Source organism: Nicotiana sylvestris, chromosome 10 (genome assembly GCF_000393655.2).
Source record: "Nicotiana sylvestris chromosome 10, ASM39365v2, whole genome shotgun sequence".
NCBI classification, from domain to species: domain Eukaryota; kingdom Viridiplantae; phylum Streptophyta; class Magnoliopsida; order Solanales; family Solanaceae; genus Nicotiana; species Nicotiana sylvestris.
Genome location: NC_091066.1, coordinates 117,000,427 through 117,027,361, shown reverse-complemented (window position 1 = coordinate 117,027,361; position 26,935 = coordinate 117,000,427). Strand labels below are relative to the sequence as shown.

General features: G+C 40.8%; 2 protein-coding genes across 2 annotated transcripts; both read left to right on the top strand.

Moving 5' to 3' along the window:
- The first annotated feature begins 4,994 nt into the window (after window positions 1-4,994).
- LOC138879849 (uncharacterized) lies at window positions 4,995-6,854 on the top strand. The gene is made up of 4 exons (XM_070159488.1): window positions 4,995-5,595; window positions 5,698-5,755; window positions 5,915-6,118; window positions 6,317-6,854. Exons 1-4 carry the CDS (start codon window positions 4,995-4,997, stop codon window positions 6,852-6,854), a joined length of 1,401 nt encoding a protein of 466 aa, XP_070015589.1.
- A 17,108-nt stretch (window positions 6,855-23,962) lies between these two features.
- On the top strand, window positions 23,963-24,877 carry LOC138879848 (uncharacterized). Its single transcript, XM_070159487.1, has one exon. It carries the CDS (start codon window positions 23,963-23,965, stop codon window positions 24,875-24,877), a length of 915 nt encoding a protein of 304 aa, XP_070015588.1.
- The last annotated feature ends 2,058 nt before the right edge of the window (window positions 24,878-26,935 follow it).

Sequence of the window (26,935 nt, the reverse complement as noted above, 5' to 3'; positions counted from 1 at the left end):
TGGTGGTCGACGAGTGGGTGCCGGACTGGACGACGGGCAGTGACGGGTTCGTGGGGGACGATGGGTTTTTGATGGTGGTTTCACGATGGGAGGGTGATGGGGAAGGTGACGGGCTGGTGGTTTTCGGCGTCGGGGGGGGGGGAGGTGATGACGAGGATGTAGACGAAGCCATGGGAGGCAACCATGGATGCTTGGGGTGGTTTAGTTTTTTGGAGAAGAAGAAGATGGAGGGGGGAGGCGGATAGTTTTTAGGTTTTTTTTTTAAGGTTTTTTTGGTTTGTCTTTTGACAAAATGAAGAAAGGGTATTGGGTCAATGGGTCAATGGGGCGGACCGGGTCGACCCGGTCTGAAGTGGACTGGGTCATGGAGAAGATTGGGCAATTATTTGGGCCTATGGTTTGAAAATTGAAGAAGTGGCCCAATCCGATTTTCTTTTGTATTTTTGTTATCTTTTCTTCTTTTATTTTTCTAAACTAAATTATAAAAATACTTAAATTATTATTAAGAACTAAATTAAGTTATAAAAGCGCAAATTAACTCCCAATAACAATTAACGCACAATTAAATAATAATTAAGCATAAAATTGTTCATTCGGACATTAAATGCTAAAAATGCAAAAGATGCCTATTTTTGTAATTTTTAATTTTTGTAAAACTAATTTAATTACTAACAATTGTAGAATTAAATCCTACATGCAAAATGCGACATATTTTTGTATTTTTTATTAATTTAACAAATAAGCAAACACAGACAAATACAAATAATTATCTAAAAATATCACAAAAGTACTCAAAATTGCACACCAAGGAAAATCATTTTATTTTGCATTTTTTTGGGAGTATTTCTCATATAGGGCAAAAATCACGTGCTTACACATGTCACTGAAGTCATCTACATGTAGGCCGAGGTGTGCTATCTTCTCCTAATGGGTCTCCGGAGCATTCAACCATATGCTCCTCACAGGGTCTTGCACCAACTGTGCAGGTTTCAAACTATTCCCCATGAGGAAGATCTGAGCCGACATGTCATAAAATTGGGTCCAAAAGCTGTATTCCCAGAAGGAAGAATTCATCAGATTTGGAATGAGTGCAGATTTATAGAACCAAAGACTCTGGTGCGGGATCTATCTAAAGGCGAGTTAGACCCTAATTACATGAATTGGTTTAGTAAGAGGTTTCAAATCCCTCGAAAGCCTAAAAGGCCTGCTAAAAGACCCCACGTCCAGCAATTCACTGACGATTCGCAAGAGCAATGGGGCTGGCTGGCAAAAGAGGCAAGCTATAGGGCCAAGATAAGTAAGTTGGAGGGACAAATCAGGGACCTCAAATTTGACAATAGTGTACAAGCTGCTACCGACGAAGGGAAAAAGAACAAGCTGGCTTGAGAAAACAAAGCCCTTAGAGATCAGATCCAGAAAATGAGAATAGCTACTAAGAACCAGGAAAGAAGCCGAGCAGATAAAAGGTTTATAAGTGGTCTTAGAAAGAAAGTAATCGAGTGTCAAGATGACTTGAAAAAATCTGAGGCTAGTCTAGCAAGATCCCGAGCATAGCTGACAAAGAATGCAGAAGGACGGGCGGAGTTTGTATAGCAGTTGAGAAGAAAATATGAGGGAACAGTCACAGATTTGAAGAGGAAGCTCACTACCCTCGAAAATGAGAGCCAAACAAGCTAAGAACTTTAAAGCAGAAAAGGGAACATTTCTACGCATTGATGTCCTAGCTGGAAGAAGATATGCAACAGTTGCAGAACCACTTTCTTTGTTGCAATAATGACATTTGTTCGCCAAATAATGAGTGATCTGGAGTGTCTTCAAGGGGATCTTGCACATAGGCCCGTGGCAAAACCAAATAATGTCCTACAGGCCCCAGGAGTAGAAGCACTTGTGTACTCTTGATTTTTATTTATCGAGTCTGTATTTCAGTTATTAGTTTAAAATATTATTTTGAGTCTGTTTGTAGTTTTTAAAATTCCAAGAAATGAGTACGTTGGAGTCTTTTGTAATAGAAAAATTTAGGAGTTTTATTAATGAAAATTAAAAATTCCCAAAAATTGTTTCCTTATTTTTTGTACTTATTTCTTGAACTACATAATGATCTGATTTACCCGGCATCGTGATACGTAGGTAATCCTTATCGGATCTGGTCATGATTTTGTAAATAACTCAAATAAAAAGGGAATGTGGGAAGGAAAGAACCTAAAGAAAAACTGAAAAGAAAAAAAAAAGAAAAGAGAGTTAAAGAAAAACCAAAAGAAAAGCGAGAAGAGCAAGAAAAGAGAGGAAAGAAAAGAGAGAAAAATAGGAATAAGAAGAGAAACATCAAAGAGCCAAAGTGGAAAGAAAAGAAAATTGGGGAGATAAACAAAAGTCGGGATGAAACACACAATCGATGCGAAACATGTAGAAACACATTTAACCGTATAGGTGCATCACACCCAATGTGTGATTACTTATGTGTTAATTGCTTCAAACTAACCGGTTTGTTGTCTACTGTTGAGTCCAGGTTCTATATTAAGGTGGTTGGTTTTGTGGTAATCTGGCGTCACATCCATACTTCACAAGATCAAAAGGAAGTGTTGAAATGTCTTCGAAAAGTCATCTGCCAATAGTTCCTATCCCGGAGGATAGTCCAATCTCGGCCATTCCAACTTCCGAGTCAGCAACTGCTGAGGAAAGCAGAATTCTGCGTCTCCGCATGATGGAAATGTGGGATGCCTGTTCCAATGGCACAGAACCACCGAGTGCGATACCTGGATTCCCTAAGCTACCTCCCAGGGCAAGTGGGACTTCAAATGTCCCAATCAGTTATCCGAACACCCCACTTGGATATCCTACCATCTCCCCCCAGGTGTTAATTTCAGGTGCGACCTCCAACATATTCACTACGCCACCTTGTTCGGCTACGGCAGAACCCACTCTGCCCAGGCCTAGCTTTGATCCATCATCTTTCACCTTTCAAGTACCATCTTTCCCACTGGAACCTACCCAGTTCACTACTAATTCATACCCCCAGCAACCCCGGTACGATTTTACCGTGGGACAGGAGAAAACAACAAAGAATCCTGAATAAAAGGAGATTACCCAAAAAATGAGGAGCATGGAGCAAAGTCTCAAAAATATACAAGGTTTGAGTGGGCAAAAGAGTGTATCCTACGTTGATTTGTGTATGTTCCCATATGTGCACTTACCCTTGGGTTTCAAAACCCCAAAGTTTGAAAAGTATGATGGGCATGGGGATCCCATAGCCCACCTCAAGAGGTACTGCAACCAATTGCGGGGAGAAGGTGGAAAAGAGAAGCTTCTCATGGCTTATTTTGGATAGAGCCTGGTCGGCATTGCTTCTGAATTGTACATGGATCAGGATATATCTCGGTGGCATATTTGGGATGACCTGGCTCAGGATTTTGTCAGGAAATTTTAGTATAACATCGACATAGCCCCTGACAGGAATTCATTGTCGAATCTCAAGAATAAGTCCTCGAAAAGCTTCCGAGAGTATACTGTCAAATGGCGCGAACAAGTGCTAGAGTCAAGCCTCCAATGGATGAAACAGAGATGGTTAGTGTTTTTCTTCAAGCCCAAGAGGCTGATTATTTTCAGAAGATGATGTTCGTAATGGGGAAACCATTTGCCGAGGCCATCAAAATTGGTGAAATGGTCGAGAATGGTCTAAAAATAGGGCGCATATTGGGTTAATCTGCTATAAGGGCTACCTCCCAAGCAATTCAAGGCGGGTCTGGAGGTGTAGAGAACCGAAAGAAGAAGGAAGAAGTGGCAATGGCAACTTCAAGTGTAAGAAAACCCCGTCCACCTAGACCTTACTTCCCTGCAAGAACCCACAACATTACTATCCCGATCAGGATCTAGCCTATGTTATGGTTCCTCAGACATATGCAATGATGAATGCCCAGTCCTACGTTAAGCCACAACAATAGTTCAACCAAAACCGAGCTCCATTTCCCAGAAATCAACCTCCTCGCCAAGCTCAGTATAATCCCCAACCTCCACAAAATAACTTCCCCTACCATGCCCGTGCCAAAGTACCACCCAGGATGGCAAACTTCACGCCTATTGGTGAATCATATTCTAGCCTTTTCCATAAACTTGTCCAGATGGGTATGTTGCAGCCCGTACCCCAAACCCGGCAGAACCCAGAGTTTCCCTCATACAGAGCCGATACTTAATGTGCTTACCATTCGGGAGCGGAAGGGCATGATACAGACGACTGTTGGACCCTAAAAAGGGCTATTAAAAATCTCATAGAACAAAAGCGGATAGTTCTAAAGGACGAAGACATTCCTAATGTGACCAACAATCTATTACCGGCTCACAACAACGGACCTATTATTGGAATGATTTGCGAAGATAAGGAGTTTGATCCTGCTGTGAAAGCCATAATTGCAATCGCTGATGTTGAAAAGAAGCCAAAGGCTGCCACAAAACAAGACAAGGGGGAGAAAAATAGTAAACCCACCCCTCAAAATACAGAAAAGAAAGTGGAAACCAAAATTGGGGCAGCGCCCTCAAAAGATGTCGTTCTCTATGTTCCCCGGGGTCACAAGAAAAGACAAGTGACATTGAGCCCTCCAAGAAGGTTTGAGCTAAACAAGGGATCTAAAATGTATGTTCCTAAAGGGACCTATGTGGTACGGGGCCCAGTAATTTTACCAAGGCTGAATGAGCCCATGGTTATTGGCCGCGCACCGCAGAGGCCCATGACAGATCCTACTGCCGTCCCATGGAATTATAAAAAGGTGGTAGTAACCTACAAAGGAAAAGAAGTTTTGGGAGAAGCAAATGAAACTAACCCGACAGAGAAATACCTCAATCTGGAGGAAGTGAATAAAGCCACGAAGAAGCGTTTCCCACTCAAGAAGCCAGTTAGTGCTAAAGAAGCAGAAGAGTTCTTCATGAAAATGAAAACTGCGAACTATGAGATAATTGACCAACTCTAAAAGTATCCTGCTCAGGTCTCTTTGTTGTCTCTGTTTATGAATTCAACCGAGCATCAGAAGGTGTTGATAAAAACCCTCAATGAAGTCTATGTTCCAACTGAAACCACCGTTGAGCAACTGGAAAGGATGGCAGAAAGATTCTTCGCAATCAATCAGATCTCCTTCAGCAAGAATGATTTACCCCCGGAAGGGGCCGCCCACAACAAAGCCCTCCATCTGATAGTTAAATATGAGGGGTACTATGTGAAGAGAGTCATGCTAGATGGCGGGTCCAGAGTTGATATCTGCCCTCTCTCAACTTTGCAAAGAATGGAGATTGGGACTGAGAGAATTAGGCCTAACAAAGTCTGTCTGCGTGCCTTTGATGGTATCAAAAGAGACACCATAGGTGAGATCGATCTGATCTTGACTATTGGTCATATGGATTTTGAGGTGACCTTTCAGGTCCTAGACATGGATACTTCCTACAATTTCCTCTTGGGAAAACCTTGGATTCACGCAGCAGGGGTTGTACCTTCCACTCTCCACCGAATGGTGAAATTTGAATATGAAGATCAGGAGATTGTAGTCCATGGAGAGGACGAGCAATTGATTTACCGGGACTCATTAGTCCCATGTCTCAAAGCTAGAGAAGGAAGTGAACATATAGTCTATCAAGCTTTCGAGGTTTTGGTCGCAGACCAATGTTAAGAAGGAAGCCCTTGTCCTCAACCCTTTTTCTCAAATGTGTCAATTATAGTTGCCATGGAAATGATCAGGCATGGTTATAAACCCGGGAAGGGGCTCGGGACATCATTGTAAGGAATCATGGAACCTATCACTCGAGCTGCTAGCGAGAAGTTCTTTGGTGTGGGTTTCATAGCCACGCCAACTGATGAAACATGGGCAAATGAGCGAAAGAACAACGGTTGAGTCTTGCCTCAGCCGATCCCGCATCTGTTCGAAACCTTCGTCAGGCCCAAGTACAATGAAGAAGAAGATGAGGCCTTCACAGCCGAAGAAATTGAAGAAATCAGTGGGACTATGAGGCAGAAGTTGTATGAAACCCACATGGTTCAGCCGGGAGAAGGCTCGAGCAACGCTGAGGTGCTATACATGGGGCCCAATGCCAAGTTACAAAATTGGAAGGCTACTCCTTTCCCAGACAGGCAGGAATCCTGGTAGTCCAGTCTTGCCACCTTTTCTACATCACGAGTTATTTCAGGATGTAACTCGGATGTTTCTTTTAGTTTATTGTCTTTAACTTCCAATGTAAACCCTGTTATATTCAAAATTCAATGAAATGAAATCAATATTTCATCATTCATCTCTCTTTATTCTTTCTGATTTTTGTTACTTTTTCTTATTTCTTCTTTCAGTTCTAATAATGCAGCTTTAAATAACATGACTTGCTTACGGACTTCATACCCAGATCCAAACACACTATCTAATTATGAAATAATGAATCAAGAATCGGAATATGATAAAGAGGAGGCTTTTAGGGAAATAAATCAAGAATTGGAACAATTTGAGAATAAACCTAAGCTGAACTTAAATAAAACTGAGCCGGTTTATTTGGGTAATTCTGAAGAAGTCAAAGAAACCAAGATAAGCATTCACATAGATGAAAAAACCAGGGACGCATTGATCCAACTTTTGTTTGAGTTCAAAGATGTGTTTGCTTGGTCATACAATGATATGTCAGGACTAAGTGTCGATTTTGTGGTCCACAAGTTACTGACCTACCCCGATTATCCTCCTGTCCAGCAAAAGCAAAGAAAGTTCAAAACTGATATCATTGACAATATTAAAGAAGAGGTCACAAAACAGTTGAAGACAGGAGTGATCCGAGTGGTCCGGTACACCACATGGTTGGCTAATGTAGTTCCTGTACCAAAGAAAGACGGGAAAACCTGAGTGTGTGTGGATTATAGAGATCTGAACAAAGCAAGTCCCAAGGACAACTTCCCTTTTGGCGAAAATCCACATCCTTGTTGATAACTGCACCAAACATGAGATACAGTCTTTCATGGATTGTTATGCAGGATATCACCAAGTGTTGATGGATGAAGAGGATGTGGAAAAGACAACTTTCACCACACCATGGGGCACCTACTGTTACGGGGTTATGCCTTTTGGTTTGAAGAACGCCGAGACAACTTATATGAGGGCCATGACTGCCATTTTTCATGACATGATGCACCAAGAGATAGAGGTGTATGTGGACGATGTGATCATCAAATCCAGGACCCAGGACGACCATGTTCGGGACCTGAGAAAATTCTTTGAGCGGCTGCGTAAATATGATTTGAAGCTAAACCCAGCCAAATATGCATTTGGGGTTCCATCTGGCAAACTCTTGGGATTTATAGTCAATCAGAGGGGCATCGAGTTAGACCCAACATAGATAAAGTCTATTCGAGATTTGCCTCCTCCAAGAACCAAGAAAGAGGTTATGAGCCGGCTGGGAAGGTTGAACTACATTAGCCGATTCATTGCTCAGTTGACTTCCACATGTGAGCCCATCTTCAAGTTGTTAAAGAAAGATGCAGCGATTAAATGGACGGATGAGTGTCAAGAAGCCTTTGACAAAATCAAAGAATATCTGTCAAATCTGCCAGTGTTGGTCCCACTTGAATCAGGGAGGCCTTTGTTTTTGTAATTGACAGTCTTGGAGAATTCTTTCGGCTGTATCCTCAGGCAACATGATGTGACCGGGAAGAAAGAGCAGGCAATCTACTATTTGAGTAAAACATGCACAAGATATGAAGCTAAATATACCTTGTTGGAAAGGACTTGCTGCGCCTTAACTTGGGTCGCTCAAAAGCTTAGGCATTACCTATTAGCCTACACCACTTACCTCATCACCAGGCTGTATCTTTTAAAGTACATATCCCAGAAGTCGATGCCCACAGGGAGGTTAGCAAAATGGCAGATCCTGCTCACTGAATTTGACATAGTTTATGTCACCCGCAAGACAATGAAAGCCCAGGCTCTAGCAGATCACCTAGCTGAAAACCCTGTTGACGACGAATATCAACCCTTGGATACTTACTTCCCGGACGAGGAGGTGAATTTAGTTGAGGTAATATCAGAAGACGCCAATGCTTGGAAATTGTTCTTCGATGGAGCTGTGAATGCAAAAGGTGTCGGGATTGGGGCAATTTTGATCTCACCCACTGGTCAACACTATCCATCCATAGCCCGGGTTCAATTTTTCTGCACAAACAACACTACCGAGTATGAAGCCTGCATTATGGGTATAAATATGGCAATCGACCACGATGTCGAAGAACTATTAATCATGGGTGAATGGCTTGATTATCCAACAAGCTTAGGGTGAATGGGAAACCCGGGATGTCAAGCTTATTCCATACAAGAAACATGTGGAGGATCATAGTAAACGGTTCAAGTCAGTCGAGTTCAGGTACATTCCTCATTTTCACAATGAGTTGGCCGATGCACTCACTACTTTGGCGTCGATGTTGCCATATCCAGGCAATCTCCACATTGACCCGTTGGTAATCCAAATCCGAGAAAGGCATGGTTACTGCAATATGGTTGAGGTAGAACCGGATGTTCAGCCATGGTATCATGATATTAATAGATTCAATGGAAACTAAAAGAGAACCATTAGACGGCTCGCAAGCGGTTTCTTCTTGAGTGGCGAGGTCTTGTACAAAAGGACTCCAGATCTCAACTTGTTAAGATGTGTTGACGTCGAAGAGGCCGGAAGAATCATGTATGAAGTGTACGCATGAGTGTGTGGACACCACATGAATGGGTATGTTTTGGAAAAGAATATCCTTTGAGTAGGCTATTATTGGATGACTATGGAAAAGGATTGCTTCGGTTTTGTGCGGAAATGTCATTAGTGTCAGGTGCACGGCGATCTGATCCATGCACCACCTACAGAACTGCATCCTATGTCAGCACCTTGGCCATTTGTTGCCTGGGGTATGGACATCATTGGGCCGATCGAGCCAAAAGCTTCCAATGGACATAGGTTCATATTGGTCACCATCGACTACTTCACAAAGTGGGTTGAAGCAATTACTCTCAAATCAGTCACTAAGAAAGCGGTGGTAGACTTTGTGCACTCCAATATCATCTGCCGTTTTGGTATTCCTGCAACTATTATTACGGATAAGGCTACAAACTTGAATATTCATTTGATGAGGGAGATATGCGAACAATTCAAGATAACGCATCGGAACTCTACCCCTTATCGGCCTAAAGCTAATGGTGCTGTTGAGGCAGCAAATAAGAACATCAAAAAGATTTTGAGAAAGATGATCCAAAGTTCCAGGAAATGGTATGAAAAGTTGTCGTTTGCATTATTGAGATATCGTACTACTATGAGCACATCATTCGGAGCAACCCCATATCTTTTGGTTTATGGAACTGAAGTCGTGATACCCGCAGAAGTTGAAATCCCCTCTCTTCGGATCATTGTTAAAGCTGAGATTGAGGACAGTGAGTGGGTCAAAGCCCATTTGGAACAGTTAACCCTAATCGATGAAAAACAAATGGCCGCGGCCTACCACGGGCAGTTGTATCAACAAAGAATGGCCCGTGCCTACAACAAGAAAGCGCGGCCTAGGGAACTTTGAAGTAGAGCAACTAGTTTTGAGGCATATTCTCCCTCACCACTAGGAAGCAAAGGGAAAGTTCGCTCCTAACTGGAAGGGCCCATACATTGTCAGAAATTATTGCCAAAATGGGCGTTATACCTAGGAGACATCGAAGGAAATGACCCCGAAAGAGCTGTAAATGCAAATGCAGTCAAAAAGTATTATGTCTAGTCTTACTGCAACAACAATATTATCCGTTTGGGATGACGAAGGCTTTCATTCTCGCTACCCCAAACACTCCAATCCTTTGCTAACCCTTTGAGCCGGTTAGCTTTCCTTCATTACCCTATTTGGAACTTGAAGACGTTTGTAAAAAAACAAAACAAAACAAAACAAAACAACAAAAAAAATATTTTTCCTGAACTACGTTCGACTTGATTCCGAAAGGATACGTAGGCAGCCTCTCTCTGGGGTTCAGTCACACCAAAACAAAAATCCAATTTCCCTCAGAAGTGAAATTGGGGCAGATTTTATAATGGTTCGGGGTGATCCCGCCTGAATGGTTCCAAAGTTGTAATTTGATCCAAATTCGTTTTACCCAAGCATTGTTCAAGTACTTCCGTCAATCGGTGAAAGGTTTTCTAAATTGGAGAACGCAGTTGTTGGATCCGATGCAATCAAGATGAGAGAAATAAAATAAGAGAGTCTTATTGGTGAAAACCCATGGGCACCGTAAGGCGATAGTGAGCAGAGAAATTAAAATGAGAGAGTCTTGTTAGTGAAAACTCGTAAAAAGTACTATAAGGCGACGGTGAGAAGAGAAATGAGAGAGGTCAATTGGTGAAAACCCACAAAGGGCGTCATTGATCGAAAAGAAGAAATCCATCACCACCATTGGCACTGAAAGAGTCCTGGCAAGGTTTCTTGGTTTTAAAACACGGGTCATAATGGGTTTATGAGAAGTTGGATAGTTGTGCAGATCGGGTATCCAGTCCAAGAAGCATGTCATGTCTCTTGAAGTTTGTAGAAACTCCAGATAATTCCTTCTTTCCTCCCCCGAAAGCGACACTTCTCTTTAAATTCAATTTCTTGTCCTTTGTTTACTTTTCTTTGAATCCCTTTCGGTCTAACGTTGTTCCAAAACTATTACAAAGAAAAGGTGGCAAGATTAGTTTTACAGGGTTCTGCTTAAAAAAATCCAAATCCAAAGAAAAGCATCCAGCCTCATCGGGTGCATCAAGTCGATCCCGACTGGCCATGATGGTCGATGCTCGGAAGTTGAAATTATTGAAAATGAAAGTGACCCAAAGTCAACTGCCCATAAAGGCAGAATAAGATGAAAAGGCCAAAATCCCATATGAGCGAACCCTCATGTGTAATTATGGAAGTCAAGGTCCTCGGGTTTTGAAGAGAGATCGATCTCCAGAAAGCCAGCAAGCAGCAGAGGTTCTCATCAAAAGAGTTGGGTCGAGATCAAGTAATAAAAAACAATCAAGGCCACAAAATCAACCACCATTTCAAACTAACAATTGTTCTTTATTTGAAAACTTGAAATAGGTACAATCTCAAGCAACCTTGCAAGAAGCAGGTGCAACCAAAAAAGAAATGCGCAAGTGCTAAAAACAACTTTGCAGCAACAATCCATAAAAAGGGAAGTCCCCTCCAAATTTTTTCCTGCATTTACTCATTCCATGAAAATAATTAAAAAAAAAAAGAGAAAACAAAACAAGATTGAAAAACAAATAATAAGAGAAGAAAATTCAAAAAATGGTAGCTTAGGACCACCATTCTCTACTTTTAAGCTTTTCCAACATAGGGTCTCCACTCCCTAGTTGAGATTATTTTAGACGTAGGGTCTCCACTCCCTAGTCGCCTTTTGCCAACATAGGGTCTCTACTACCTAGTTGAGATTATTTTAGACATAGGGTCTTCACTCCCTAGTCGCCTTTTGCCAACATAGGTTCTCCACTCCATAGTTGAGATTATTTTAGACATAGGGTCTCCACTCCCTAGTCGCCTTTTGCCAACATAGGGTCTCCACTCCCTAGTCGCCTTTTGCCAAGATAGGGTCTCCACTCCCTAGTTGAGATTATTTTAGACATAGGGTCTCCATTCCCTAGTCACCTTTTGTCAATATAGGGTCTCCATTCCCTAGTTGAGATTATTTTATACATAGGGTCTCCACTCCCTAGTCGCCTTTTGCCAACATAGGGTCTCCACTCCCTAGTTGAGTTTATTTTAGACATATGGTCTCCGCTCCCTAGTCGCCTTTTCCAACATAGGGTCTATACTCCCTAGTTGAGTTTTATTTTTTAGACATAGGGTCTCCACTCCCTAGTCGCTTTTTCAAACACAGGGTCTCCACTCCCTGGTTGATTTTTAGTATAGATATTGGGTTCCACTACCTAATCTCTTTCTCCCAAGGATACACATTCCTGATTTTATTACTTTCAATAAAGAAGTAGTTAAGATTTTGTTATAATAACTCACGAAATTTTCCTAGTGAAAACTGGGGCAAAAAAATTTTGTTCGTTTGTTTGTTTTGGTGTATGAGCAGGTTTTACCTCAAGGCACAAGGTTCAAGACGGCCAAAAGAATGAGTCTCAATCCAGAATAAAGAAAAGAAGAAAAGAACGAAAAGAGGTGAACTCAAGGCACAGAAGCAGAGAAAGATGCGGACTGCTCATGATATGATTCAAGTCACAAGCTTCGCATGTCCCGCCTTGATCCAAAGCTGAAGAATGAACTGGCGGCTACAGTTGACAAGCATCAAGATTCAAATTGGAGTCTGCAGCAAGAACTAGCCAAGACTCAAGATCAAGCTTGAGAAGATTTATAGATATGAATCTTGTAACTCGTGGTTGATAGGCTTAGCGAGTCTAATTTTTTATTTTCCATTTTGGTGTAATAAAAAGTTCAGCAAGCAGTAGCAGCAGCAGCAACAGTGAAATCACAGCTTCCCGGTAGTTCCAGCTACCAAAACTTCCAGAACTACACTGACCTGATTCCTTTATAGCCAAGGATATGTAGGCAACCTTTGAAGCAAGGTTCAGTCAGGCTCTTTTGAAAATGCTTCTCATGGAGTTTCAAATGGGCGAAAATCCCTCATAATTGCTCATTTTATCTTTGCCCGAAAACCCTTCGTGTCTCCGAGCAAAGAGGGGAAACTATGAGCACGTGATTTTTGTCCCACATAAATTACTCCTACAGAATCCCAAAGAATTACATTTTTCTTTTAACTGTTTGTTATTTTAGGAATTATTGTAGAATTTTCTTAATTATTTATATTTTTCTGTACATGTTTAATTTTATTTTATTCATGAAAATAAAAAAATACTTTGCATTTCCGTTTAGGAATTTAATTCTACATTTTTATGTTAATTAGCAATTTAGTTGTCTTACAAAAATAATTATTGTAAATACTATGTTGGGTAGTTAGCTTATTTTGGTAAATTAATTTACTTTTAAGAGTTAATTTAGGTTTTAAATTAATTTTGAAAAAACAAAAGGAAACTTGAAACTGATGTTGAATGGAAAAAGAAATAAGAAGGTTGTTTTTGGGCCAAATTCGTAGCAGCCCAAATGAATTTCCCCCTGAAACCCATTCAAGATCAAGCCCAATCAAGCCTTTACCCGGTCCATTCTTCACTGCTTAACCAAACTACGTCGTTTGGAGTTCAAAGTTTTAATTAAATACAGGCTTTCCATTTGATTTCATCCAACGACCAAGACCACTTCCCCCATATTTGCTTATAACTGTCCGAAAGCCCTAAAGACAACTTAAGCCAAACACCCATCTTCTGTCTCTCTCACCTCCTTCGTCCATGCCCTAACGCCGCCTCCAAATTCCGCCATTCTCCACCGGTATTTGACCTCTAAATCCTCCCAAAACTTCACCATACAGTCCCCATAATCCCTCAAACACTTAACCACCATCAATTTCCCCAAAATCCCCTCCATTTTTCTCCAATTTCATATCTTAAATGGAACTATAGATTCGTTCCCACCTTTGATTCCTCATGCAAAAGGCCTGGTTTGATTTTTTCCAAAGCGTGGAAGAGATTTCGGCCTGAAACAAAGGTTAGATGGTTGTTCTCACAAAAACAACCTGACTAACACTCATTTTTGGTTCAAATCAAAACCATTGGATAGTCCGTTCAAACCCATCATCTATCTGTCTCTTTCAGGTATTTCAGGTCCTTTGTTTTTTGTTTGAATTTCATTCTCAGTTTCGTCTAATTCTTTCTTTTTTCTTTCTTATTTTTCTGTTTCTCAAATCATGCCTGTTAATTTTAGATTATTTTTCTTTTAGTCATTATCGTTTGGTTTCGCTCAAGTTTCCCTCCTATTTTTGCTTTATTTGGAATACTTGGTTCCAGGAGTTCATATAACTCCGATTGGCCATTTCCTTAGGTTTTCATTGGTTTCTGGAATCAATTTGGGCTCTATCAATAGAGGCCCAAACAGGGGGGTCAGTCCGGGTCTTGCAAGCCCAGGCTTTGGGTCTTGGGGTTAACCTGACCCATATTTGGTCTTGAACGTAAATAGCATAAGCATAAAGGGTAGTTCAGGGTTTTTAGTTTAGGGGAATCTTGTATAACTGATTAGGAAGCTACCTGGAAGGTGGGGTTTGGGATTAACTTAGCAAGCAGGCTAAAATTTAGGGATTTAACTTAAAAATGAAAATTGGGGAAGGGGCAATTGGAAAACAATAGAATTATTTCTGCTGCCCTAGAGGTCCTCTATAAGAAGCTCGTTTCCCTTCTCTTTCAATGGAGAATTAAGAGATTAGAAAGCTAAAAAAACTTAGAAAACGGCTGAGCATTTTTAGACTCCAAAAATACTAAAAATTGTTTGAAACTTCCTTGGTTTTGTTCTTTGAGTTCCCTATAGTTAGAATTTCTTTGAAAACTCGAAAGAATTGTGTTCATTCTGGTTTCAAAATGGTTTAGAAGAACTGGTTCTTGTTGTTTTTAATTTGTTGAGCTGCAAGTTGCTGCTGCTGCCGATCCTTTCACATTTCTTTGCTTTGATTGTCCAAGGTACTTTTCAAATCTTGTTAATATGAGAAGTGTATTTGGAAGCCCTGTAATTGATTTAAATAGTTGTAGTTCATGCTAGCTGAATACTAGTCTATGTTCTTCAAAGTTTTACCTGTTTGTTCCCTATTGATTTAGCCTTACTATCTTGAACTTTGTTATATTCAGCCATGTTTATAGAATATTATGGACTGTATTTGAACTCTCTTTGTCATGTATTTAACTTGGACTGCTGTAGCATGGATTGTTGTATGTGAGTAAGCATTTTTTAGAGGTTTGATTGAGTTATTTCAAATTAGTAGAGATAATAAGTCACAATGAGTTTTCTTATAATCTTGTTGCACTTAGCAATCATGATACTTGGCAGAAATTATTCGGGAATTGTTGCTTTCAAAGTTCGGCTTTTGGATAAAAGTTCAGTTTTAGTATTATAAGTATAGAGATGGATATGAATGCCATAATGATCGATTTTGAGTAAATCTACAAGGTGATGTCTCTGTATGAACAATGACATGTGTATTGAAGTCATTGCAAGATTAATTAGTAGTTTTCATAATTTAAAGCCATACTATTTAAGTGGATAATACAGTGATTTATAAGACTTTTGGGGGTTAGATGCATTGCATATTAGAATGGTTGTTTAAGGTTGGAATGATATTTTAACAATGTCTGATAGCATAAACAGTCATGGGCTATAGGTTCAATGATTTCAAGAGCAGTAGCATATTTTTAATTCCTTCATTGAAGAGGTTTCATTGCATAAAAATGATAATATAATAAACATATCTGGATTGCGATTTCGATGCTCCAACAATGGCATGTGTTAACAATTGGCTTGGCTTGTAATCACTTTTGTTTCCCCTGCTATGTATGTGCTGGTTTGTTATTTGTTGGGCCTGAGGCTGACCCATTTTTTGAGTTTTGGATCGAGGGTTATTGGAGCATGTTGGGCTCATTTTGGGCCCAGCAGAATTGCTGAAAGGATGCCCATTTGTGAGCTCGAAATCTGACCCATCCCATGCGTTCTTTTATTTAAGGCACCAGCTGATCCAATTGGGCCTTGTATGTTTGAGACGATGAGGCCTGTTGCTGGCCTTAGACATTTTAAGTAGCCAAACGTTTAGGTTTAATTTAATGCCAGTCCATTAAGTATGAAGTTTAGTTGAACGTTAGCCTTGAAATAAATGCAAATTCCCTTAGTCATTTAATTAATTAATCAGCCCTTTTGAAATTAGACTTAAGGTGTGCCATAAGCAAAATTAGAGAATGAGGATGAAGAAATTGAAGAAGTCAGGCGTCCACCTGGAGAATGAGGATGAGAATTAAAGAAGTCAGGCGTCCACCTGGAGAATGAGGATGAAGAAATTGAAGAAGTCAGGCGTCCACCTGGAGAATGAGGATGAGAATTAAAGAAGTCAGGCGTCCACCTGGAGAATGAGGATGAGAAAAGAAGAAGTCAGGCGTCCACCTGGAGAATGAGGATGAAGAATTGAAGAAGTCAGGCGTCCACCTGGAGAATGAGGATGAAGAATTGAAGAAGTCAGGCGTCCACCTGGAGAATGAGTGGGTTCCAAAGCCTGCAAGAAATAATCAACCATCTCACTTTCTTTCATCGGAGGGTCAACCCTCCCTGCTTGCTCTCTCCAATGGAATTCATATTCCCTGAATTCAAGCGATCATTTCCGGGCATTAATGAAGAATTTGAACGAAGCCCATGTTCCGGACAAGCTCTCAGTGAACCATTTAGAGAAAATAGTGCACAAAATCTTCGAGGTAAACCGAGTGACATTTTCTGACGTGTATATGACACAACCTGAAGGTTTCACATCTTCGTCTGATCATAATAGAATTTGAAAGCTACAAGGATCCATTTATGGACTAAAGCAAGTATCTTGAAGTTGGAATATTCGCTTTAACAAGACAATTGAAAAGTTCATTTTGTTATATGTGGCAAAAACCTTCTGTGTACAAAAAGGTTAATGGGAGCACAATTAACGGACCCGGATCCGTGATTTAACAGTCCCGAAGGGTCTGTAGAAAAATATGGGACTTGGTCGTATGCCCGGAATTGAATTCCGAGGTCCCAAGCTCGCGCCGCAAGGTGCCATGCGCATGGGGCGAAGCTTAGTAAGTTGCCAATTGCCATCGGTTGTTGTGGGTTGTGTTTGGCATTGCTCCAACCCCCTATTCGTGCTTTGCGGGGCTACCACGACCTTACGAGCTTAGCACAGTTGCACTTGACATGTCACTACGCCTTGGTCTCATCCTCCCTCAAATAGGATATGTTAGGTTCATCCGCCCTCAAAATAGGATATTTTGGGTTCATCCGACCCCCTTCTATTAGCTGTGTTTGGAGCTATTTTTGGAAGATAGGAATTTGTTGTTCTTTCTGGTTCTTCAGGCTTTATACTTGGAGAACTTTGCATAAAGCTTCTCATCCCTCAACCGCTGCAATACAACTCGCCAGATCTGACACACCTCCCTTTTTCCTACACCGGAAGGGTATAAGGGAGTTTTTTCCAACTTAAAGTGACAATCGAAACGGGATTATTTTATTTAAAATTCAGAGTCGCCAATTAGGATAATTTATGGTGTCCCAAGTCACCGGTTCAAATCCCGAATCGAGGAAAAGATTAACTCTGTATTAGGATTATTCTATTTAGTTTTAAAGTGACATTATTCGAAATGAGATTATTTTAATTAATTTTTATAGTAGCCACTTGGAATATTTTAATTGGTGTCCCAAGTCACCGGTTTATTTTAAATCCCAAATCAAAGAAATTCGACTTTCATAAAATGCGCGCCTAGAACTGACTGTTTATGCTATCATAAACATTGAGTACATCGGGGCAAGGGTGGCCTCATCTGATTTGACTCACCCCTATATTGAGAACCTGAGGCCCTGAAATTCTGGACAGACCCTGAATATGTAAAACAATCAAATCTCTTACCGCCAAAATGAGGGGGCGCACTAGCCGAGGGTTGGGATGGATACCTCGAGTACTGCTGCCTTTGACCACCTCGAAACTCACCAAAAGGACCCGAAGACCTCACCCTCTTATTCTGGGCCCTATCATGCTCACAATCGGCCTTCTGTTTCTGTTTACGCTCCTCTACACCTTGAGCGTATGCCTGAATACGGGAAATATCCATGTCTGGCTAAAGTGAGACCGACATACAATTATTAAGCAAGTGAGGCTCTAATCCTATCACGAACCGGTGAATCCGATCCTCCATCTTAGATACAATAGTGGGAGCATACTTAGCCAATGAATCAAACTGAAGATTGCACTCCTGAACACTCATGTTACCCTGTCGAAGGGTCAAGAACCTATCAACTCTGGCTCGCCTAAGCTCTGGTGGAAGATAATGACGAAGAAAAGCTTCTGTAAACTCCTGCCATACTGCTGGAGGGGCATCCTCACCTATAGACAATTTCCAATACTCGTACCAATTAACTGCAACATCTCGGAGTCTATAGGAAGCTAGCTCAACTGACTCAGTTGTAGAGGCCTTCATTACCCTTAACGTCCTCTGCACCCTATCAATAAATACCTGAGGGTCCTCATTCATATCTGCCCCAGTGAATATTGGAGGGTCTAAATTAATAAAGTCACAAACCCTCGTACTGACGGACCTATCTGCATGACCAATACCTATTTGCTGACGTCGATCCTACACGGCTACTAATCGGGTTAATAGTTGAATAACATCTCTCATCTCCTGACCCGGTACATCCAACTGAGGTGCTTAATGTATAGGGGCGGGCGCTGGAGCTGGTGCCCCTCAGAGCTCTTCTGGAAAGGGCGGGGTATGTGAAGTCTGAGATGCAACCTCACCATGAGACTCTCCCCGAGCCCTGGTAACTCGTGGCACTCGATTAGTAGTCTCACCAGTCACGGACTTTCCCTTCTGGGCGGCCATACTCTTTGGAGGCATTGTTGAAATATAACATATCCTTATGAACATGAATTCTTGTATCGCACAATCTGAGATAAAAAAAGAGGATAACATCCTATATATGCTGTAACCTCCTGTTTATAAGTGTGGTGCACAACACACCCATAAACAAGAATCTACTAGACACAGTCTATAGACAACCCTAGGAAAGAATTGCTCTAATACCAGTTTTGTCACGACCCAAACTAATGGGCCACGATGGGTGCCTGAGTCCTACCTGTCAAACATCCCTAAGCATGCGTCTAAGATATGAATCTGAATAACATCTACTGAATTATGAAAATAACATACATGAAGGAAACCTACCAACAAGGCATATGTATGTGTACATGCAGAATACAGTAGGCGAGCCGGCAAGGCTGCTATAAACAACTATACATCCAAAGTTGAAAGCCAACAAGGCCACATATAACCCAACTAAACATACTGTATACAGACCTCTAATAGAAACATAACTATACAAATACGGGACTGAGCCATGTCATACCCATATATATATATATATATATATATATATATATATATATATATATATATATATATATATATATATATATATATGTACACAAAAGTATCGTACCAAAATCAAAAGCAGCTCTGGATCAAGTGAAGCATGCCAACTCTCTCTGATTAGGGATCCTAATAAGGGGGACCGTCAGCTTGCCTACCTGCACCTGCGGGCATGAAACGTAGGCCCCGTAAAATAGGGCCTCAGTACGAAAAATGTACTAAGTATGTAAGGCATGAAAATTAGTACGTAAGAGTCATAGATGAAACATGGAATAAGGAAACACATCTTTAAATCAGAATAACTTTGTAAATTCTGAAACATTTATAATGTCATGAACTTGCGTATAAATGTCATGCCATGCATAGGTATGGGTGTACATAATAACATCAAGCCACTGAGGACATCCCATCATATCGTCTCAGCCACTGTGGGTGACATTATCAACATATACCAGCTGATCAGGTAGTGGTGCGTATATAATGCCGTAACATTTTCCCATATCTCATATACATATATTTACATATATACGCGTATATAACGTCATCTGGTCATGGGTCAATGCACATGTATAAATGAGTGAAATGCATGAAAAATACGTAATAATCTCAATATTCCTTCCAGATAAACTTTTTCAACTGAGTATTATTCTAAGACCCATGAACAGAAGATAATAATAATTCTCATAGGGAATCAAGAATATATAGACACCCTACTATTTCTGTAAATAGAGTAATATATGGAAACTATGTGTTTGCTCGTTTCTTTAGTATAAGTTGGACCATGCCAAAAGAAAGAAGGGAGGGCCTTAACATACCTGGAGTAAGAAAAAACTCCGTATAATTATCATGTTGGAAACCTTCGTGGATTGAACTTAGAACCCAAAAATTGTATTAAGCTTCTACGCTTTGAAATTGAGGAACAAAATCTTGCTTTCTTGAAATTTATAAACGAAATTGGCTTGGATTTGAAATTTTGACGAATTGATTCTGTTCTTAACGTTTTTATCTTGAACTAAAGACAAGATGTCTCTGAACTTTAACCAAGAATCAGACTTGGACTACTATTCTTTTGTCCAAAAGAAACCCAACAGTTTAAGTTATCAAACCTTTCTTAAAATGACTCATTCTTATGAGTCATGTAATGATTTTACACGTTACTTTGTCATACTAAGCATATATGACTATGAGTAATATGCTAGAATGGTGGCATACTGCCATGTGGGGAGTAGGGGTGAAGATAATTAATCTTTACCCACTTATTAGTTAACTGGGTACTATCCCCTTACCCGATAATTAACTAATTACCCGCATAATTTAAAAATTACCACAAATTACTTAAAATTCTATTTATTTTTAATATACTTCATATATAATTTATATATTATACTACCGTGGTCATATGGTACCTTGCATGATACTAGTTCATAATTATCGGGTATTATCGCTCGACCCGTATTTTATTCCAAATTGGCCACTTGCAACGAAACTCATTTTCTTTAATCCGTGTACCCCTTTATCCTTCATAACACTTATTTATCGCTTGTTATAAATAGCATAAATACGTTAACATCAAGATGATCTCGTTCCCAAGTCTACGTCAATTAACTGAAGATGAAACTTTTAACGTACGAAGACGCGAGATATAACAGTGTCATTGTCTAGTTAGTTGGTTTGAGCAGGGGGTGTTAGGTTCTTAGGCGCGGATCTGGTTCAGGATGACTTGGAAAAGGTCAAGTTGATTTAGGATCGGCGAGACATCTCGACATCTCTAACTCTTCTTTACTCTCTTAACTAGATCTCTTGGTACCTAGATACCATAGGCTAGAAGATATGCCACTGACGACACAAATAACTAAATCACAACGCTTCTAACCCTCTATTTGAAGTCTGGACTATTCACAACCTTCTGCACTTGAGTATCTCGTACCTTCTTCACATTTACCTTACTTACCTTTAAATCTAGCATCGTGATAAGTTGGGATTTTAACCATTATTTGCTTTCTTTTACTGGCGTTTTAGGCTTAAAATGCGTAAAGCTAATCCCAGAAACTGATGTAATATGCTTGCTTGTAGGAATCAAAACGAGCCAAAGGAGGCATAATCAACTCATAAAGGAGTCAAAACTAAACCGCGGACCACACAAATATTGTGCGGCCGCGGAATCCACAACTCAGCCGCGATCACAAATATGTGGTCCGTGAAGTGAAGAATCAGAGAGTACATTTTTAAGGCCAAATGTTGAGCGAGGTCCACGCCAGAAATGTGAGGCCGCTAAAGTCTCACCGCGGAAACGACGGGAATTATGCGGACCACGGTGGTTGAGATTCAGAGAGTTCATATTTCAGGTAAAAAACAAGAGTGCGGTTCGCGGTGGAATTACGTGGCTGCAAACATCCACTACGCGACCACGATGGAAATTATGCTGCCAGCGAAACAAACCTCAGCCCAAATCCAGAAGTCAAAAATGCAGACCGCGGTTAGTATTACGCGTCTGCGAAAGCAAGAGTGCGGTCGCGGTCAAAATTACGCTTCCGCAAAACCTCCACAAGGGTATTTTTGTTCGGAAATTTCAGCTTAGTATAAATTGATCCTTTTGACATTTTTAGGTTAAGTTTTGTTTTTGTTAAGCACATGACACGACTGGATATTCCGTTTTGGGCAATTTTGTATTAGATTCATATTTCAACATTAGTTTTTTATTTTTTAATCTAGTATTATGACTTTATCTTTATTTCATCTTTGATTTCTCTTATTTTCCTTAACTAAACCCATAGCTAGGGTTGTGACAAACCCTAGTATGGGTATTTGATGGGTCTTGAATTTTAGGGCTTGAATGTGTGCGGGTTAGTAGTATTTAGTCTAGTTCTTGCTAGAACTATGAAATTAGTGGATGCAAACACTGATTCATGCCTTTGTGACTTAGTATCTACTTGAGAAATAGGGACTAAGTCTAGGAAAACTAGACTACAAGGAATTGAGGTGAACTCAAGAAATTAATAGCCCCAAATTAAAGGGTTAAACCTAGAGATAGTAATACCCAACTTGAGCTAAAATCACTTGAATTGCATGAATACCCATTTGGACTTGAGAAAGCCAAATTGGGCAAAATCACTCAAACTACCGAGAGGTATAGAGTGAGTACCCGGGTGTGATAGCTATATTACAATCCCAATTAATCACATGATTGTCCTATATTCTTGCTACCCGTTAGATATCCACCTAGTTGGAAGTCACTACCCTAGTCCCTTTAAACCCTTGAAAATCAACAACAAAAATATTGTACTTAGTTTCAAATATTGCATGCTATAGAATAAAATTAGAAGTAGAAAACAAATCAATCATGTGTGGAAGTGTAACTAAGAGCAAAACCTGCATCTAGACTTGGATATAAATCTAACTCCAAACAAATTAACTCCATGTGGATTCGATCTCGACCTTGTTGGGTAAAACTACATCGACCATCCTTGCTACTCAATAGGAGGCAAGCTTGGACCCGATCAATTTTTGGCGTCGTTGCCGGGGAGTTAGACGATTTTAGCTATATATCTGAGTATTTTTGTGTATTTTGTTTTTCTTTCCTTCCGTTTTTCTAATTTGTGCGTGAATTGCTCTTAGGTACCAAATGGATCTTAACAATGAAGCCATTGGAGATTTGCCATTGGGGGAGGAGGTAGATGATGATCACGTGGAAGAGATTCAACCCAAACCTTAAGCACAAAGGAGAGGCCGACCTCCTCATGATAATATTTCAACCCCCCCCCCACCTCCAACAAGGGCAGCACACCGGGTGTTGCCCAATGAAGGCTATGCAAGTGCAATAGTCTCGCCCCGGATTAGGGCGGACAACTTTCAAATAACCAATGTCATGCTTACACTCTTGGAACAAAGGGGTTTCTTCACCAGAGATCCACACCAAAACTCCTACAAGCATCTCAAAGTTTTTGTTGATACGTGCTAGGGAGAAAGCAAACTAATGTCTCCGAGGATGCATTGCGGTTACGGATTTTCCCATTTTCTCTAAGGAGGAAGGCTTTGGATTAGCTAGAAAGGATTCCCAACTAGTACATCACCACTTGGGATGAGTTGGCCGAGAAGTTCATCGCAAAGTTCTTTTCTCCGGGACATATGGCCACGCTAAGAGATGAGATCCTTGCTTTTAAACAAGAGCCAAATGAACCACTTCATGAGATTTGGGAAAGGTATCGGATGATGGTTAAAGAATGTTCGAATAATGATATGACCTGAGCCATGATCCAACAAACATTCTACCGTGGCATCAATACAACAAACCAGTATGTAGTTAACCAACTCACCGGGGGGAATTTCATGAACACGCCATATGCCGAAGCGTGTGAAATACTTGATGAGATGGCGGATACTTCTTCGGCGTGGCAAAGTTGAGCTAATGTGCTACAAGTTGATCCCAATGATATTCACCTACACAAGGAGCTCCATGACCACGTCTAAGCAATAGCCGAGTTGACTACTACCATGAACCAGTTGGCCAAAGCTCACTTCTAACAAGTTCAAGGGCCAAAACAAGTGAATGCCATGGAAGGAGTGAATATGATGATCATTAAGAGAAGGCAACGAGGTCAACAATTTTAAAACAATCCGGACCAATTTGAGCAAAGTGGTAGCGGGTACAATCAAGATTATTCATATGATAATCAAAGTGAAGGGGTATAATATGTTAAAAATTATCAGGGTCAACGGGGCAATGCTCCGAATCAATAATAGTGGAGATCACAAGGAAATTAGGGAAATCAAGGTCAACAAGGAAATTGGAATAGTGGCAACAACAACAATCAAAACTGGGGTAACCAAGGAAACCAAGGCAATTGGGGTGGCAACAATAATAGTAATTAGGAAGGCAATAACAATCAATGGGTTGGAACAACAATAATCAAGGGAATCGGGGCCGGGCTTTCAAAGACCTCCGATGTATCAACAACCAAACAACCTGCCTCCATATCCATCACAAGGTCCTAGCTCTTCCAATAGTGAGATTGGACGGATTGAGACAATGTTTGAGAAAATGATGAAGAAAAATGCCGACTCCGATGCCCAATTGGCCTCCCACAACACTTCCATCTGCAACTTGGAAGTACAACTTGGCCAAATTTCTCAAGCTTCGAATACTCACCCTAAGGGGGTACTACCAAGTGACACGGTAGTAAACCCGAAGGGTGGAAACAATACGAGCCATGCTATGGCAGAGACTACAAGGAGTGGTAGAGGTGGAGTTGACCCAAGAAAGGTTGTGAGTGATGATGTGTTGGTGCAAGATGATGATGAGCAAAGCAATGATGTGCAAGTGAATGATGAGAATGTGAGTGATGAACTGAGGATAGACATTGATGACAATGTTGAGGAGACACAAAATGATGTGGACCCGTCTAGGGAACACGTGATAGACATATCGGAAATGGTAGTACCTACAGCCAAGGCTCCTTTTCCAAGGCCTCCTCCACCATATTCTCAAAGGCTCGCAAAGAAAAATAATGAGAATAATTTCAGGAAATTTATTGATATGATGAAAAGTTTGTCCATAAATGTGCCTTTGGTTGAAGCTCTAGAACAAATGTCGGAATATGCCAAGTTCATGAAGAACTTGGTAACAAAGAATAGATCAATGAACTATGAAACGATCAAAATGACACATCAATTGAGTGCTAGTATGCACTCCATGGCTCTAAAGTTAGAAGACCTCGGTGCCTCTACAATCCCATGCACTATTGGTAGTGCAGATTTCGCCAAAGCTTTGTGTGATTTAGGGGCAAGCATTAACTTTATGCCATATTCTGTGTTCAAGACATTGGGGATTGGGAAACCAAGGCCCACATCCATCCATTAGGTTGCAAATGGAAGATAGGATAATGAAGAGGCCATTAGGGATAATCGATGATGTCCTAGTTCGGGTCGACAAATTCATACTTCCCGCAGATTTTATGATACTTGACTGCGAGGTTGACTACGAAATGCCGATCATATTAGGGAGACCTTTCCTAGCTACAGGGAAGGCCTTAATTGGCGTGGAAGCAAGGGAGATCACCTTCTAGGTGGGCGATAAAAAAGTTGTGTTCCATGTTTGCAAGTCAATGAGGCAACCTAATAGTAACGAAGTGTGTTCGTTTGTGGATCTTGTGACCGATGTAATTGCTGAAGATACAAGTGATGTGATTAATGTGGAAGACCCATTGGAAGTTGTGCTTTTGAATCATGATGTGGATGAGCTTGGTTAAATATGTCAATGCTTTGCAAGGAATGGGTTCATATACATATGAGCCTCGGAAACTTTCCTTGGATCTTAAGAACCGGAAGACTCCACCAATAAAGCCCTCAATCGAGGAGCCTCCTATTTTGGAGTTGAAGCCTTTGCCTTCACACCTCAGGTATGAGTTCTTAGGCCCTTGTTCTACTTTACCTATTATTCTTTCCTCGTGCTTAACTAACGTGCAGGTAGATTCCACTCTTGCAGTTCTCCGAAGGAGGAAGAAAGCAATAGGTTGGACATTGGCAGATATTCGGGGTATAAGCCCCGCTTTTTGCATGCACAAAATCATATTGGAGAAGGATGCCAAACCCTCCATGGAACATCAAAGAAGGTTGAATGAGTCCATGTAAGAGGTTGTCAAGAAAGAGGTTATCAAGCGGTTGGATGCTGGGGTTGTCTACCCTATTTTTGATAGTTCATGGACTTCACCGGTACAATGTGTCCGAAAGAAAAGGGGCATGACTGTGATAACAATTGACAACAATGAGTTGATCCCCACAAGGACTGTTACTGGAGGGTATGCATGGATTATAGGAAGCTCAACAAAGTGATTCGGAAAGACCATTTTCCGCTTCCATTCTGTGATCAAATGTTGGATAGGTTAGCTGAACGTGCTTATTATTGCTTTTTGGATGGGTATTCCGGGTATAACCAGATTCTTATTGCATCTGAAGAGCAAGAGAAGACCATCTTCACTTGTCCGTATGGCACATTTGCATTCTCAAGGATGTCGTTTGGTCTATGTAATGCACCAGCTACTTTTCAGCGGTATATGATGGCAATATTCACGGATATGGTGGAGGACTTCCTCAAGGTTTTCATGGATGATTTCTCTGTTGTGGGGGATTCTTTTGATGAGTGTTTGGATAGTCTTGATAAGGTCTTGGCACATTGTGAAAAGACTAACTTGGTGCTTAATTGGGATAAGTGTCACTTTATGGTTGAGGAGGGCATTGTCCTCAGCCATAAGATCTCCAAGAATGGTATTGAAGTGGATAAATCAGAAATTGAAGTGATATCAAAACTCCCTCCTCCTACTTCCGTCAAAGGAGTGAGGATCTTTCTAGGGCATGCGGGGTTTTACCATTGGTTCATCAAGGATTTCTCAAAGGTGGTGAACTCCTTGTGCAAGTTGTTGGAAAAAGATGCAAAATTTGTGTTCAATGATGATTGCATGAAGGCTTTTGAGCTACTCAAGTATAGGTTGACTACCACTCCCATCATTACAACACAAAATTGGAGCTTACCATTTGAGCTCATGTGTGATCCTAGCGATGTGGCAGTAAGAGCGGTATTGGGGAAAAAAATCAATAAGATATTCCATCCAGTCTACTACGCTAGCAAGACCATGAATGACGCCCAAGTCAACTATACGGTGATCGAGAAAGAACTCCTAGCCATTGTCTTTGCTATGGAAAAGTTTTGCCCATACCTCATGGGTACCAAAGTGATTGTGCACACTGATCACGCGGTGCTTCATTATTAGATGAGTAAGAAGGACTCAAAGGCTAGATTAATGAGGTAGGTACTTTCTACAAGAGTTTGATCTTGAAATCATAGACCGAAAACTGAGTGAGAATCAAGTGGCGGACCACTTGTCCCGTTTGGAAGAGAAGGGGAGGCCCCATGATGGTCTTG

What these genes read in the sequence shown, in the direction of transcription:
- LOC138879849 (XM_070159488.1), top strand. Translation starts at nt 4,995, where the DNA reads ATGAATTCAACCGAGCATCAGAAGGTGTTGATAAAAACCCTCAATGAA. An exon ending in TCTCAAAGCTAGAGAAGGAA is followed by an intron (nt 5,596 to 5,697) that starts GTGAACATATAG and finishes TGTCAATTATAG; the next exon opens with TTGCCATGGAAATGATCAGG. An exon ending in CCAGACAGGCAGGAATCCTG is followed by an intron (nt 6,119 to 6,316) that starts GTAGTCCAGTCT and finishes TTCTTCTTTCAG; the next exon opens with TTCTAATAATGCAGCTTTAA.
- LOC138879848 (XM_070159487.1), top strand. Translation starts at nt 23,963, where the DNA reads ATGTATCAACAACCAAACAACCTGCCTCCATATCCATCACAAGGTCCT.